Here is a 16,498-nt window from a genome sequence, read left to right as displayed (position 1 = left end):
TGCATGTCAAACAACGCTTACACAACATCTCGATGGAAACAATTGGATTCAAGGTTCCATTACAGAGTAATTGACGTAGAATTTGATTACTGGATATAGCAGGCGCCTTTATCTATCAAGTTAGCAATTGACCATTTAACACAGAGAATAGATCCAACCGCCTTCTGCTTTGATATATCCTCTTACCAAGCACATACATACAATGATGTATGGAGAAAGACTCCGAAAAGTTTTCACCGGCTGCAAGGGTGCTTACATCTGCCAGGAATTCAGGGAGCGAAGATCTAGCGCAAACAAGATGTGGCTGATAATTGCCACAACATGCTCAGGATTTTCGCAAGGATCTAGTTGATCAGGTCGCATGCTCAACAACATAAGAAGCGACCATGATCCTACTCTTCCACTTTCCTACTTCGCGGTTTCACTTCAATGTAGTTCAGGAGTTTCATAGATGCCTAATGGAATGAGTTTTTAGAATGTGAAGATTCAGTGACTGAATTTCTTCCTTGAACCAAATACTACCAGATCCGATGCATCTGTGCGAATGATCCTCCAATCGCTTTGTCAAACTCCCTCGTTTTCCCTAACAACGCCAGAAATCCGCAATTACAAATCTCATAACACAAACCCCGTCAATATCAAATCCGGTCATGGTGGCCAGGAAGGTGTGTTTCGCGCAAGCAGGTATACCGATTTCGGGATGAGCGGCCCCTCATTCGGGGTGGAGTATCCGGAGCCATTAGTATTTCATCACCCCAGAGCCGGGCGAAAGGGCCCTAAAAGGATACAGGGCCCAAGACGATGCAGGAAACGTATGACGCAGCGTAGAGAGATGGATTATCGACCTTTGACAGTCAGGCTAGACTGTTCAGGGAACTGTATCTGCCATTTGCCGATTGACTCCCCTTAAACGTTCAATGGCTTGCACAAATTTCGCTCATATAGCCTCCGGAGCAAGCGTACACTCACATAGGCCTAGCTTTCCGAGAGTAACTTGAGATGCACGTTCCTTATTGGATTGAGCGGATTTATTCTTCAGCGCAGTGGGAAGGTTGGGTGTATCTGGTTGTTCGGGATGAACCCGGTGCCGTATTTTACGGCAAGTTTACGCCTAAACCCGTTATGACCCGACCAAAAAATCCACTTCCGTGAAATTTTCTCCAGGTCTTTGCTGCCGTTTTGGCAAAAAGAATTTTTTTTCTCCTGGTCAATAAAAAAGTGAGAGCTCACTTCTTCTGCGTACTCACAACCATATATCCTGGCCCTTCATTTATTTATTTCCTTTTCCTTTTTGTGCTCATTTCTCTTCGTCTGTTGTTTTATTTCACCCATTGAGTTTCTATTTGCAGAAGAAGGGAAGAGCTTTGTCAACCCTCGTCTCAATTTGAGTGCCGATTGTGATATCTTGTACCCATTTTGTTTTTCTACAATATTTAATAATGGAGCAACCCACCAAGGAGAAGGAACCTTCCAAAGGTATGAGGGCGTCCTGCAAGTCAAGTAGTTGATCGATGCTTTGACGTTATCTTTTGGTAACTTAGCAAGCTATCTCAATTGCGTTCGCTAATCCTTCGGCTTCAGAGGTTGCGGAGAAGAATGGAGATGAACAAACTCCCAACGGCCATCACGTAGACGGAGAACATGACGGAGGTGGGAACATTCTGATACCCGAATGATACACACTAGGCCACTGACACTGATTTGGGGTTTGAGTTCAGGTCTTTTCCAGATTTCCGTCAAGCTTCCACATGAGCCCTACAACATCCAAGTTACGGTGAGAAAACCATCTCCCTCCGCCAACAATGGTAATTCATCCATAAAGCTTACTCCGCCTACAGGTATCGAGCCAGGAACAAGTCCAGGATGTTCGTCAGTCGATCGTTGAGCTGCCGGGTACCTTTCAGTACACGAGCTTTCACCTGGAGCATAATGGAACCAGGATAAATGACTACATTGAACTGTCCGAGGTCAAGGACATCCAGTCGAATTCGGAAGTCGTCCTGGTCGAGGACCCCTACACTGAGAAGGAGGCTCGGATGCATGTGATTCGGATAAGGGAGCTGATTGGCGCCGCGGGAGATCGTGTCGACAACCTGCACGGCATTTGTGCCGGCTTGTCGCTTCATGACTCCGTCGCTGCTGGCGAGCAATTGACGGACACGAAGGAGGGAGAAAGGGGCGTGGTCAGAGATCACGCGCTTGTAGACTATGACATGACAGCTCCTCCAGTTTTGCAAACGATACTCCCCCGAGCCCAGCCGTCACTGCCCAAGACGGTGAAAGCAATTTCTCTTTCTCCTTGGAACCCTCCTCCTTACCACCTTCGCCAACGGGGGCATTTATTATATCTCCAGGTAACTACGAATGAAGGCGAACAACACCAGATAACGTCCCACGTTTCTGGATTCTTTGTAAACAAGTCCTCAAACGCCAAATTCGACCCATTCCCCAGACCCGCTCCCAAGAACTACAGCGCCCACTCGCTATTGACGTTAATCTCTATGCTCTCTCCCTCATTCGATGCCTCATTTAAAGCCCTTCAGGAATCAAACAACAAAAAGGATTTGCTGACTACATTCCCATTCCAAAACTCCATTCCCAAGAACCCATGGCTTGTGCCACCCACTTCATCCGCTGTCACAGCCCATCAGTCAGACATCACCCGTTCCCAAGAGAACTGCTTGATTTTTGGCGTGGACAATTCCGAAACTTTGAGGGACTGGAATGAAGAGTTCCAAAGCACAAGAGAGCTTCCCAGGGAAACAGTCCAGGACAAAGTCTTTAGGGAACGTTTGACTTCGAAGCTTTTTGCTGACTACAACGACGCAGCTGCTCGTGGAGCTGTACTAGTTGCAAAGGGCGAAATTGCACCCCTGAACCCAACTGAAGGAAAGGATGCGCAGATTTTTGTTTATAACAATATCTTCTTCTCCTTCGGAGCTGATGGGGTTGGAACTTTTGCGTCGGAAGGTGGCGATGAAGCTGCCAGGGTTGCGGTGGGGAAAGACGTTGTCGGCGCGAAAGCCGTCAACCAGCTCGATATCCCCGGCCTCTTCACCCCTGGAACTGTTGTTGTTGACTATCTGGGTAAGCGTTTGGTTGGCCAGAGCATTGTTCCCGGCATCTTCAAGCAACGCGAACCCGGCGAACACCAAATCGATTATGGAGGAGTCGAGGGAAAGGAAGTTGTTGCAGAGCACAAAGACTTTGTTCCAGTGTTTGAGAAACTATCCGCCTCGCTGCGAGTTAAGAAGCATCCGGTCTGGGACAAAGAAGGAAAAAGGCATGATCTGGAAGGAAGTGTAGAAACCAAGGGTCTTTTGGGCACCGATGGCCGGAAATATGTTCTCGATCTTTATCGCATTACTCCACTGGATGTAGCCTGGTCTGAAGACGCTGAGGGACATGAGCCATATCCCCATAGAATGTCTGTCTTGAGATTAGAACTAGTTGAGTCGTACTGGAGATATAAGATGGGACAGTATGTTAAAGCTGAGGTTGAGAAACGAAAGACTGCGAAACAGGAAGCTGAGAAGACTAAAGCCATTGAAGCTCAAAATGAAGACAAGGCTGAGGTCCTATCAACGAGCGAGCCGGGCGAAGGCGAGAAAAAGGCAGTTGCTAGCGAACAGGAACGCGTTGACATTTCTGCTTTCAAGCTTGCCCTCAACCCTGATGTCTTCAGCGGCCAAGTACCTCAAACAGATGAGGAGAAGGAGGAGTGGGCCCAGGACGAGAAGGAAGTCCGGTCAGCTTGCGATCACTTGATTTCCAAGGTCATTCCAGAGCTTATCCAGGACTTGCATGATGGCGACGTTGGCTTCCCGATGGATGGAGAGTCACTAACCCAACTCCTCCACAAACGAGGAATCAATGTTCGATACCTAGGCAAGTTGGCCAAACTCTCTCAAGCAAAGGGACAAAGGCTATTGGCGTTGACCGCGCTCCTGATCCAAGAAATGGTTTCTCGCTCCTTCAAACATATCGCTAACCGGTATTTGCGATATCTCCCATCTCCCTTCACTGCTTCCTGCGTTTCCCATCTATTGAACTGTTTTCTCGGGGCTGAAGTCAACTCAAACCCACGTCCAGAGATAGATGAGGAATTGAGGGAAATTTATCCAGAAGGTGACTTCTCTTTCGAAAAGGTTACACCTACCTCGCTCAAGGGGGATATTGAAAAACAAATCAAGATCCGCTTCAGATTCAACCTCGAGCCCAAGTGGACTTCGTCACTCAAACGCCTCCAACTTCTGCGAGATATTTCTATTAAACTTGGTCTTCAGATAGGTGCCCGCGAGTTTGCCTTCGAACGTTCGCAGATCAAGTCCCAGGAGCATTCTCCTGAGCCTAGCAGCACTCATAGTTCGCAAGACGAGCGGGGAAAGAAAAAGAAGAAAAAGGGGAGCAACAGTGCTTCACCAAGCCGAGTAGCGGCAAGCCCTAGGCCCGTTGTTACGTTTGTGCCAGAGGATATCCTGAACATCGTGCCTCTCGTTAAGGATGCTTCCCCGCGAAGTGCTCTTGCGGAAGAAGCATTGGAGGCTGGGCGAATTTCGATTATGCAAAACCAGAAAGAAATAGGACAGGAACTTATCTTGGAATCTCTCTCCCTCCATGAACAAATCTACGGCATCCTTCATCCTGAAGTAGCCAAGCTGTACCATCAACTCTCCATGCTTTACTATCAGACAGATGAGAAAGAAGCCGCCGTTGAGTTGGCACGGAAAGCCGTTATTGTTACTGAGAGAACAATGGGTGTTGACTCTGCCGACACTATTTTGAGCTACCTCAATCTCAGCTTGTTCGAGCACGCATCAGGCAACACTCATACTGCTCTGATTTATATCAGACATGCATTGGAACTCTGGAAAATTATCTACGGTTCACACCACCCAGACTCGATTACAACCATGAACAACGCTGCTGTCATGCTTCAACATCTCAAAAAATATCCCGATTCCCGAAAGTGGTTTGAGGCTTCACTGACCGTCTGTGAAGGCCTCTTTGGAAGACAGTCAATCAACACAGCTACCATTCTCTTCCAGCTTGCCCAGGCCCTTGCGCTTGATCAGGACTCAAAGGCTGCCGTCAACCGTATGCGTGACGCGTACAACATCTTCCTCAACGAACTCGGCCCCAACGACCGTAATACCAAAGAAGCAGAAAGCTGGCTTGAACAGTTGACCCAGAATGCTGTGTCCATCGCTAAGCACGCAAAGGACATCCAAGCTCGCAGACTCCGCCGAACCAACCTTTCACCGCGCATGACGATGGGAACCAAACCGCAGCCTCAGGTTGGCCAAAACGCACCAGCGACTACCAACGGAGCAACCTCCAAAAGCATCGGGCTGGACTCGAGAAGCATTGATGAACTGTTGAAATTTATTGAGGGGGGTGGCGAATCTCGTAGCCCTCGCTCTAAGCAGAAGAAGCGGGCTGCAGCCAGCAACCCTAAGCTCCGTGGATCGAAGCAATCCACTGTTCAGACGGCCTAAGTTTGAGTATACTTTTGTATTATTTAAACTCGCCACCTATCATTTTTTGATCATTTAATTACCCCTGCTTCTATGCATGTTATTATTACCTCCTTTTTATTTTATTTTATTTATTTTTTTTCAAAAGTAAAAGGGTCCGAATCCCACCAGATTCCCCAGAAAAATTTTCCCACCAATGTTAGAAACACCGCTGAGCGGGGAATATATTTGCTTACCAAGCCAACTCTTAGAGACAGGAAAAAGAACTAAAGCTCCTCCGCATTTGAGCCAACGTCATTTGTCGAGTTCTATGGGCGGTTGTGCTGCTATGTCTAATTTTGAACATGTTTCCCCTCCTTTCTTACGACCCCATCTCTACTCACAAAGTATTCTGTTATTTTTTGCATATTCTCTATCCCGTCGTTTTCCTTTGTTTGTGGTACCACTTCATTGTATAAAATCTAGGGATCTACATAGCATGGTTTTTAACCCCCTTCATATCTCATTATGCTTTCAATCATGTTCAAGTCCCCATTCTCATGTGCTTTTTCTTAAGTTTTCCCTAACTGTATGATGATATGTCATTTTTCGTGGGAAGCAAGTGAAAGCAGGATAACACTGTATTATAGAAACATATCTTTAAAATGATTGACATCTTCTCTCATTTCATAAATTGCTGTTTGAAACCTCGAAGGGTTTCAAAGTGTCTGCACCGTCCCAAAAAATTTGTGGAGGTTGAGTGGAAATAAGATCACGTGGTATGTTATTGTTTACATTCCGCCAATTTTTGACCTCAATCGGGAACAAATTCGGAGCTTTGGATTTGCTTCAACAACTATGTGACAGAGTAGTCGTTATTGTATATTTTAAAGCTCGATTGCTTGTTAAAATATATTAGTGTATCGTTTTACTTTTTCATGAATTTCTTCTGGAGGTTTACGATAGACCGCTTGCGGAGGTTGGGAGAGCTGTGAAGCTGATGCCGCAGCCAACGGTGGTCGTGTTGCGTTGAGCTGGTATGTCAACGAGAGAGCCGTCCGATTGTTTGCTCAACATGGCGTTGCTAAAATATACTGTCTTTAATAGTAGTGGAAGGCTTCGCGGATCAAAGGTTCTCGTCTTGTTGTCACAATGACGCTGAATTCAGCCACCTCCCGTTCAAAACCAGCCGTGTCGGAAGTCGCCATCACATCGAGGTGGTGCAATAGGGCGCTGCGCCCTTTAACCTCCACTATATTGCGTCTGGAAAAGCATTGGAAGATAACGCGCATGGGGGTTCCAACGCTGAACCATACCACTGCGTTTGAGTTAAGCCAGGAAAGCCGTACGGCGGCACAAACGGAGCGACTAGCTCCCGAGTCCGAGTCCGAATCCACGCCCGATGATCCAACTTGGGTTCCGGGTGGTGCTGTGCGCAAGCGTATTAAGCATAAATATTCTGCTCGTACTGCTAGCAGGTCAAGGGTCGTTGTGAAGAGCCCGGAGACTCAGAAGCTTCAACCGGGGGAGTTTTCCATACCCACGCCGCTTATCCACGAGAAAAAAAGACACCATCGAGAAGCCCAGGAGCCAAATGGAGTCGCCGGTGGGAATGCGACGATTGCAAACTCCAACGAAGACTCGTCGCTTGAAAATTCCCGTCCGGGCCCTGTGAGGCGGAGATTATCTGCTTACGGATGGAATAGCCGGAAGACTTGGACGGACGCATGTAATGAATATAACGAGCCGTCGTATGTTGCCATCGCGCAGGGGATTTTTCAAATTTGGGATACATTTCTTACAATGACAGCTGCGGAAAAAAGTGCGAGTGTTGGAGCAAGATCGCTTATGCATATGGCTCTGGGTGCAACTTCCACGTACATTGCGAGGGAACAAGAGGCTGTGGATAATCGCGAGGACAAGGACGAAAAGATCGACATCGCCAATGTTATTTTCACAGAGCTAGAAAGTATGTACGGTACATCTAATACTGGGTGGAAACCACTCAAATCACTCGTTCGTCTCCATGGGATTCGTTTGGTCTGTGACGCGATTCGGAAGAGGTGGATATCTCCGATGATAGCTCGTCAGCTAGCATTAAATTCGATCGATTCGTCTTCGTACGATGCTGCACAAGAAATAATATCTGCTTTGCTCTCTGTTACCATGAGGGTCGAAGATCCCAGGCATCTGGATTGCTCTTTATTTTCGGCCAGAAATTTTGGTGTATTCCATACGCTAGCTGCATATGTGAACAAAGCGAGTCATCTAAGCTTCTTTTTTCGCACGGTTGGGTCTTTATTGAGGTGCGGTATTGTCCCAGTTGAATGGATAGCTACGGAGTCCATGAAGCCATTCGTGACTCATGCTATTCGGTCGATATCATGCGAAGATCACGATTGTTCCGCGTCTGTTTCGTTTATTGTGAATATGGCCCTTGCAGCTTCTGGATCGCATACTTACTGCGCCATGCCAGCTTCCAACTCAATCGCTATCACGGATAAATTACAAGAATGCGATGAAGAGAGGTGGAAATTACATTCCGCACATTGCGACTTTTTGGAAACTTCACAAGCGAGAACAAATGAACATTTAGAAACTGCTTTGAACAACAGCATATCAAGTATTTTAGGTATTCTCTGCAGTGCATACATCGTTCGTTGTTCAAGCCGGCCACCTGCTACACCATCCAGTGCATCTTCAATTCAACACATATTGGCTAGGCTTTCAGACATAGTGCAGCGTGATATCGAGGGCACGTCCTTCCATGTAACCCAAGATCGCTCAAGATCAGAGCTGTTACGAATGGGGCATATTCTGATGGCAGATTTTATTATCACATCCAACAACGTGCAACCCCGGACCAACCAGCAGGCTGTTGATCCTCCAGCGACAAGGCTTTTAAGTACTTTTGAATATTTTACTCGTACATTAAGAAGCCGAAAGGACCTCACAGCTAGCCTATCGGCCTTTGTGACCCACATATCACACTGCTGCGGCCAAGTACTGAGTGAAGATGGATTCACTCACCTAAAAATTTTGACGGATGCGCTCACAGGGGACAAGCTACAACCGTACACTACGCTTAGAGCGCTTCTAGGAAAAGTAGCAGTGGACGCGGCACTTAATTTTGCTGAATCTACTCTTCATCCCGATCACCATTCTTGGGCTGCCCATATACAGACCAGAGTAACGAGCTATTCTAATGGGCCTTCAGGGCAGGACGAAATCTTCTCTTTAACGCCGTCTTTAGCTCTGTCCAAAACCGGTTACATATGGGAAGAAAGCATTGGAGAATGGATTACTGCGGGTCGTCCCAATGGAGCACGAAGGAGCTTTCGAACATATCAAGACCAGATGAGCTCCCTTCCAGATCCACTAGCTGAGCTCCCAGATATAAATGACTCAGATGATGCGAGAGCATCCAGAAGCTCTAGTACATTTTCGGCCTGTTCAGAGCGGTATAGTTCGAGCATTACTTCGTCAGACATTACCTCTCCATTGTGGTCTCGGAAAAGGAAGCGTGTTGTCAATCCCCCAAACTTGGATTCGAGAAAACACACTAGGATATCATATCCTTTGTCACCAAGTGCACCTCGTCGCCGACTACCGTCCAGGAAAGCCCGTTCTTGGAATTTTTGCATCGATGAGCGTGATACAAACGACTCCGAACCGCTGACGTTTGGCCGATTCACGCGGTCGAACATAACGAAAACCCGTGATGTCACTGAACTAAATATGACGAAGGCAAGGCTATCACATCAAAGGACGGAAATCGATCGTTCTTTTACCAACCGTGTCCCTGTTGTTGAAGTTAGACTTCGAAAGCCACCTTATCGACACAACACGGTCGAAGTAGTTATCATTCATAACAGGAATAAATACTCGAATACGAAATCTAGCGAGTCTGCAATTCAAGATGATGTGATATCAGAGTCTGATTACAGTGAATCTGTCAATGATGATTACTGTAGAGATCACCATGATGACAACGACGGTGATGACGAAGATATCCTTGCCAGAGCATTACCTCCCCGTTACCTTTTGCGACACAAGCGCACGTGTACAACTAGGGCGAGCGAAGAAGTGCGGCCCCGCACTACGGCCGTAACTCGACTTCGGACAACAAGGTCTTCTACCTCATTACGAAAACAGTCCATCTCGCGAGCAGTAAATTATGATATTGTTGGCTCGAGTGACGATGAATTGAGTTTCCTTTGATGTTTTTGGTCTAGTTGCGCATGTTTCGATTTTCGATTAGTATTTGGATTTCGAAATTCAGCAGCATTTTGATCGCCTACTCGTCGGTTTCCGTCGTTGGTAGACAGGATACGCAGGTCATGAACACACCGATACAGCCTTTTTGGGCCTTGATACCCCTATTGGATTACCATTCTTAGACTTTGTTTGATATTTGGGCCGCGGGTTCTGCAGTTGGCTCATTGGGTTGGCTTGATTGCCTTGCTGTTTTATATATAAATATATATACCAAAGATTGCAAGAGCCAATAACCGTTCCCAGGTTACTTGTACAGTGCATTATTTTTGGTATTTATATATGTTCCGTTCGAAGAATTTTAGACCCCGCATCTTATTCCCCATTTCCGGTTTCACACGCCCCTCTCATGTTAATAACTATAAGTGCATAAACCTACTCTATCGCCCAGTCATCCTGCCCTTTTTAAAGAGCGCGATCTGTACCTGGCAATTAACTCTTTGATTGGCACGCCACGTTTCATTCATCAAAATCGGTAAGTAGGCATTGCATACGTTCCATGGAGACAAGCATCAATCATGTCCTCTGGTTTTCCATTATGTGCTTGTTCTGCGGTCCTGTCCTTCCAACACATGTCTGAAAAAGGATGAGAGAAATAAGTGAAGTGACGGGGGTTGGCCCGGGCATAGCTGTAGTGTAAATGGTAGGGTAACAAGGTGTAATAGATGTGCAACCAGCGGAAAACAAAAATTGCAGACATATCTATGCAAAGGAAAGGGGCCCAATAAATAACAATGATAATTTAAAAAAAAAAAAAAAAAAAAAAAAGGTACAAAGCACCCTTGGATTCACAAGCTGACGTGACCGGGAAACTCCTTTAAACCTTGCGAATAAACTCCAATTAGCCGACGAATTGTCGCCAGTCGTTTCTTCAGCCGTGATAATATCTCATCCTAATCATAATTTCACTACAAGTTCCATTGGGAGTTATGTCGTACTCTGAAACTCCTATCCAAAAACGCCTCGCCCTTTTCTTCCCAGCCACTACCTAAAATTTCTCGCTGGTAAAACACCGTGTCAATTTAACTAGGAACCATGCGATGAACTTCAATGCAACAGTGAGGCCCCAGATAACAGCTTTAAATCCCCAAAATATAAGCTTGAGCACAGACCTCGTGATTCCAGGTAATTTCTCTCCTTCGCGAGATCCACTGCTATATTTACCGTAGTTTTCAAGGTCAATTTCCTCAATCACAACTGGGGCTTTCTTAATACTCTTTTTCACTTTTGTCTTCGTCTCTGGCGAGGAGGAGGATGACCTCTTCCAAAACGAATACCTTTTCTTGCGCTTGGAAGAAGAATGAATTTGTGACATCAGCTTAGCTTCTTGCTCTGCCTCTTCACGCTCCGCCTGTGTGGCGATTAGCTGACCATTAAAACCTGGCTGGAAGGTAGCTGCCGCTGATGGTGCCCTGGAGGACGTGACATTATATGGATCTGGGAATTCTCCTTTGGTCACAGCAGTTTCGATGCTCATTCCGCCAAGAATACTTCTAATAAATTGGTCCGTTGCAGCGATTATGAGAACTGAGGCAACTAGGGAGTCTATGCAGTATAAAGCCGGGATCGTGGAGGATATGATGCCCGCCGAAATCGACAGCGTCATGGTTTCCAAGTCTAGAGCTACCAACGGAATATCCTTGGTCGAGTCCCGTCCTGGTATTGTAACAAGAATTGATGGAGGATGGTCTAACTGTGCGCTATCTGTTGTAGAGGCGGAAACCGAGAGGCGTAATGTTTGGCCCCGTTTATTTATGATGGGGAACCCTTGCTGTTGGATCTCATTTTCCTGACCGTCACTTGGGTCATTAAACAAAGCCTGGTGCAGCACGTCGTACCGACCATGAGACCCGTTCCACTCTAGTATGCAGGACTCTTGAGCTTCTGCCCGCCTAACAGCATCCTCCTCCACCTCCATTGCGTCTGTTGGAGCTAGCTGATGTTGCCTTGACAAGCTCAACGCTTGATCTCTAGCTAGGATCTCTGCCAACATGGGGAAAATAACCGTAGTAAAGCCATTGCCTTTAGGTCTGTTAATTTCCGTGTTGCTCATTGTAACTATGGGAGACTTGGTATTCTCTTTGGTGGGGTGAGATCTTTGAATGTCCACGTCACCCATTGAGTTAGTTTTCAGTGTATATAGTGTTGCAGATTGGCTTCCAAACGTGTACGTTAGATGGTCCGTTCTATGGAATCATTGATTAGCATATACCCCAACGCAAGATGTACACCATTGCCTTTCGACTCACTTGGAAATACGTAGGTGAAATGTTCCGAGTTCAGGTTGTGGCCCTTCTCCATTTGCAGCCTCCCACAGACGTGTGAGTTGCTGGGAGGATGTAACCTTAGCAGCAGCAGCTAGTTGGGTGGACTCGCGCATAGTACGGGAAGAAGCAGACTGTGGAGATGCCACACTTTGGCTATAGTCACATCTCGATATAACTTCCCGCGGAAGATCGTTAGGCCTCGAACGTTGGGGATAGTATTGCTGCTGGCTCAAAGGCACGTTGGGATCGTAACGGGGAAATATTGACCTCATTGACACCACTGGGGATGTAGGTGATCTAGGCGGTGAGGTGGTCACCTCAATTTGAACGGGAGATCCGGATCGAATAGGTTCCGGCGAAGTTGGCTGGGGAGGGACAGATTTGCCATTTTCGGACAGTTGAGGATATTCCACAACTTTCGCTTTTTCTCTGAGTTCCGTATTGAGTGAGGGAGAATTTGCGCTCACAATATGAACCGTAGGAGAAGGGGCTAGAGGAGTCTTGTTTGTGTCCTCGATGATTTGAAGAATGACGGCCTCGGTCTGGAAAGATGTCTTGTCGTCACCCAAGATCGGTGAAATTACTGGAGACTTTGTAGCACGTCGTCGATTCCCTTTTCTGAATGGATTGCCATTGGGCTTGTTTAGAGGCTGAACCTGAGGAAATAGCTGAAACTGAGTCTGGCTCGCCATTCTTGCCCTCGATTATTAAAAATGGAGGCTAGGCTAGCAGCATGTGTAACGAGTCGTCAGTAGTAAGAATCATACAATCCTTAAGTTTCGTAGGGCTCAGAGGACGACTTTATTGGTAAAGGAGAGTAACAAAGCCCATATGAGAAGGCCCATGAGACAGAAGGGCAAAATACGTGTAGCAATCTAAGCTTGAGGCTAACTAGCACGGCGAAGGAAAAATGAAAAGAATAAGAGGGGAGGATAGTTATTAAAATGGAGAAAAATGCTGCCTTCAGTGAAAACGCCATTTTTTCCAAATGGCCCGGCGAGCTCCTCCACAAAAAGAGGCTGATCAATAGGAACGATGATCAATGCACGGGAAAAAAAAAAATCTTGCGCCCTCCTTTCCTTGCAATAGCTTGACGCCTGGACATGAATGATGCTTGGGCGAGTGAGCGATCCTCCAAGGGACAAGCAGCTGTGGAATCTATCACCGTGCCATCCCTGGGGCTCCAGTGATGCAGGATTGGATGCTAAATCCCATCACCGACATAAAAATTGCTTTTTCGGGTTCTGGCTCTTTGCATGAAGAACAAAGCTAGGAATGAATCGGTGGGACTGAGCATTGTTCAACATTCAATGTCAGCATGACCTTCGCGAAACCTTGAGGAAGAGGCATCAAGACACCACTTGCTGAGCATGCGATAAAAAAGGTGATTGGAGATTATCCCTGAAAACACATCAACTGTTCGGCGCTTCGATGTTCGAAACAGGGAAACAGTTGTCAACTTCTCCCTTCTCTTGGCACGGCCCGGCAGGCAGAGCTGTGGCTTTGGTAGCGGCGCTAGGAAGAGCGGCGCAAAGAGCGCAGCCGTTATTGGATGGGGAAGTTGATGTTCTGTGAGGTGGGATTTGTTGACGTTGTTAGTTACCAAAATAGACATCCATGGATTGGTCTGTAATGTCACGTGATATTGCGCTTTACGAGGCGGAAAACAGCTCTCCAATAATTTGGTAGGAAGGTGCAGATTGCTCCATCACCGCAAGACTATTATGCGCCGGCCAGGCAACCCTCCAGAATAGCAATTTGTAATAATAAGAGAGGCCTGGGATTAACTCTCATTTGGCCGACTTGTATAAAGAGGTCTAGTATTGAGAGAGTGTGGAAGAATCTAATAACACAATGGTTGAAGATAAATGGTTCGAACCTTGAGAGTATATCCATCGATCTAAATGCAATAGCGCATAAATTGGCTCCCCGCTTTAGAGGCTGAAGTTATTCCTCAGACACAAGGCCTTCGGCCATCCTGATAGCACCTTCCATGTCACCTTTGTTGTACAAAAAGAGCCCCTGTAGAGCCGCAGCACTTGTGGCCCTCTCTGCTGGAATCTTGTGGCCATTTTCATCCTCGATAACACCCAGTTTATGTAGCTTGTCCAAAAACTGAGCCTGGTAAAAACCCGTCTTGTCAAAGTCACCATAAAATCTCTCCCAAAGCTTGGAAACCTGATATCTCGTAGTTTCGCCAAGCCTGACGGTCATATCAACACGGCCAGGTCGAACAAGAGCCTCGTCAAGCCGCTCAACGTGGTTTGTCGTCAGAAAAATTATGCGTTCTTCCGCGCTAGCCACCCCATCAAGTGCATTAAGGAGGCCCGAGAAAGTCACATTGGCTCCTCTGTATCCGTCAGCGTCAGACTGCACGCGCCGGTTCCCGAAGGCAGCATCTACGTCCTCCAATAATACCAGGGTGCGGGCAGGTATGATTGTGAGAAGGTGGTTCAGGCGATCATCAGTCAAACCTCTCTCGCTGAGGTTGAGGATGGCGATGTCGTAATCCAGTTCTCCCGCGAGTGCTTGAATAAACGAACTCTTGCCGCTGCCTGGAGGCCCATGGAGAAGATAACCGCGTCTGTAGGGAATGCCACGATCATAGTACCAGGATCCGCTTTGGAGAAAATCCTTCACATCATCTACTATCCGCTCTTTAACACCCTTATCCAGGATAACGGATTCCAGAGGCCTCTTGCGCCGAGATTGGCCAAACTGCCTCCACTCAGTGCCCCAAGAATTGTAAATGACGGTTTTCCCTTCCTGTGACCGCGCAGCATACTCATGCGCTTCCTTAAATAGGTCTTCAAAGATACGTCTCTGAGAATACAGTGTAGTTAAAGTAACCGTCTCCCACGGTCGTCCAGTTTGGTGATCTCTCGATTTGGCTTCTCGTACTCGGTTGACGAATATAAACGCATTTTTATACCGGAGTACATGTTTTCCAGGTCCAGGTATAAGTGCAAATTGTGTATGCATTGCGCCATTGGGATGTTCCACTTTCTGTGTCTGGATTGATAATTGTCGCATTCCTGGGGTGAGTCTCCGGAGGAGGGAATCGACGAAACCGGATTTGCTGGCGGCAGGTGCCTTTTGAAGTTGCGACCGTTGATATAGAGTCATCCAGTGCAGAAACCAGCCGTACGAGTCATCTTTAATATTTATTTCCACCTCAACAAGCATACGCCTCCGGAGGAGAGCAGCACCATGCCGAAGGCCTCGCTGGGCGAGTGTCAGTCCAGCTCCAAGGCCCGCAAGACCAAAGCCCTATGAATACCATGACCATATTAGCCTGTGGTATAATAAACCAAAGTCACCCACTTGGTAGAACATACTGCTGTGAAGAAAGGATTGCTCGCGAGCTGCGAAAAAAGCCCGACGTCTGAACTTAGATTCGAGAGCTGCTGTTGAGCTTTCGCCGGAACAATCAAGTCATTGTGATTTGTAGGTTGGGCCAGCGCAGGCCCAGTAACTTCCATTCCCTTGGAAATGCCCCTATCGGCATCATTGCCAGACATATGTTCGAATCATCGTGGGCCTCAGAACGCCGTTTAACCATAAAAAAAAAAAAAACTGGTGGCCATCAAAGGAGTTCGCTCGACGCTAACCCAGATTCTGCTAGTGAACTTTATGACAATCTCGGGCTTGGCATCATGGAAACCCTAATCGGGTAACTTCAACGTTGTGCAACTGACCTTGCGGCAAAGCTCAAGCATGCCATTTTGTCTTTCCTTTATGTCCCCCTTTTTCCTTTTTCTCTTCTTCTTACAAGCTGGACCATACTGGATTTCCACATTCCAAAGTTCTCAGTGCACCCGGCCAATCATGTGCATGAACCTAGCGCATTGTATGGTCGATCCAGTTCAGCATACCCTGAATGTGCATAATTTTCCCTGTCCATGGTCTCTATTTTGTTTTTTTTGGGCCTCAAATGGAAAATAGACTTTGTCTTTTCGCTATCTCTGGTCGCGCAAATTATATCAATCATCCGAGTGCCTATTTCTCATAGCCGACTATGAAGCGATGAAGTCACAGCCCCTTGCGCAAGGTAACTCACAGTCTCAGCTCATAAAATACCCTCAATCCGTACAGGATGAGACGCACAGATAAACTACAAAATTGAAAATCACTCAACATGGATGTTACAGTAACAAGGGCAGATGCATGCTAATCATGTTATCTGACTATTTTGCATTGACAAGGACATTTGTTCTCAGTATAGAGAGAATGGAAATGAGTTAAATAGACCATATATAACCCAAGGCCGCAATGTGCTGTACAAAGGCCTCCCCTGTTCCTGGATGCGTCTATTTTCTGTATGAGGATCTCGATTTTATCTACCCGATTTTATCTACCGTCGACTTCGGAGGTATTGATGAAACGATATTGCATTTGTTTCCCCTCTGCGCTAGCTGATTCACAATAGTTTTGAATCAAGGGTCGTTAACGTGATCGAGATATTGGTGGGAAGGAAGCAAATACAAATTTGTCACTCTT

At 46.7% G+C, this 16,498-nt stretch overlaps 4 protein-coding genes across 4 annotated transcripts; 2 read left to right on the top strand and 2 right to left on the bottom strand.

The window, feature by feature from the left end:
- Positions 1 to 1,439: 1,439 nt before the first annotated feature.
- On the top strand, positions 1,440 to 5,498 carry HCBG_07348 (translation initiation factor 3 subunit CLU1; the record flags this gene model as incomplete). Its single annotated transcript, XM_045434397.1, has 4 exons — positions 1,440 to 1,476; positions 1,582 to 1,650; positions 1,719 to 1,774; positions 1,839 to 5,498. 4 exons carry the CDS (start codon positions 1,440 to 1,442, stop codon positions 5,496 to 5,498), a joined length of 3,822 nt encoding a protein of 1,273 aa, XP_045284604.1.
- Positions 5,499 to 6,608: 1,110 nt separating this feature from the next.
- HCBG_07347 (uncharacterized protein) lies at positions 6,609 to 9,677 on the top strand (the record flags this gene model as incomplete). The annotated part of the gene is made up of 1 exon (XM_045434396.1): positions 6,609 to 9,677. The coding sequence occupies one exon, from the start codon at positions 6,609 to 6,611 to the stop codon at positions 9,675 to 9,677; it is 3,069 nt and encodes a 1,022-aa protein (XP_045284603.1).
- Positions 9,678 to 10,639: 962 nt separating this feature from the next.
- HCBG_07346 (uncharacterized protein) lies at positions 10,640 to 12,690 on the bottom strand (the record flags this gene model as incomplete). Its single annotated transcript, XM_045434395.1, has 3 exons — positions 10,640 to 10,732; positions 10,759 to 11,917; positions 11,981 to 12,690. The coding sequence occupies 3 exons, from the start codon at positions 12,688 to 12,690 to the stop codon at positions 10,640 to 10,642; spliced, it is 1,962 nt and encodes a 653-aa protein (XP_045284602.1).
- A 1,151-nt stretch (positions 12,691 to 13,841) lies between these two features.
- HCBG_07345 (mitochondrial chaperone BCS1) lies at positions 13,842 to 15,526 on the bottom strand (the record flags this gene model as incomplete). The annotated part of the gene is made up of 2 exons (XM_045434394.1): positions 13,842 to 15,268; positions 15,337 to 15,526. The coding sequence occupies 2 exons, from the start codon at positions 15,517 to 15,519 to the stop codon at positions 13,946 to 13,948; spliced, it is 1,506 nt and encodes a 501-aa protein (XP_045284601.1).
- Positions 15,527 to 16,498: the final 972 nt, after the last annotated feature.

This window comes from Histoplasma capsulatum, assembly GCF_000150115.1.
Source record: "Histoplasma capsulatum G186AR genomic scaffold supercont2.12, whole genome shotgun sequence".
Lineage (NCBI taxonomy): Eukaryota > Fungi > Ascomycota > Eurotiomycetes > Onygenales > Ajellomycetaceae > Histoplasma > Histoplasma capsulatum.
Note: the sequence above shows the minus strand (reverse complement) of the source record. Positions and strands in the feature narration are given on the sequence as shown.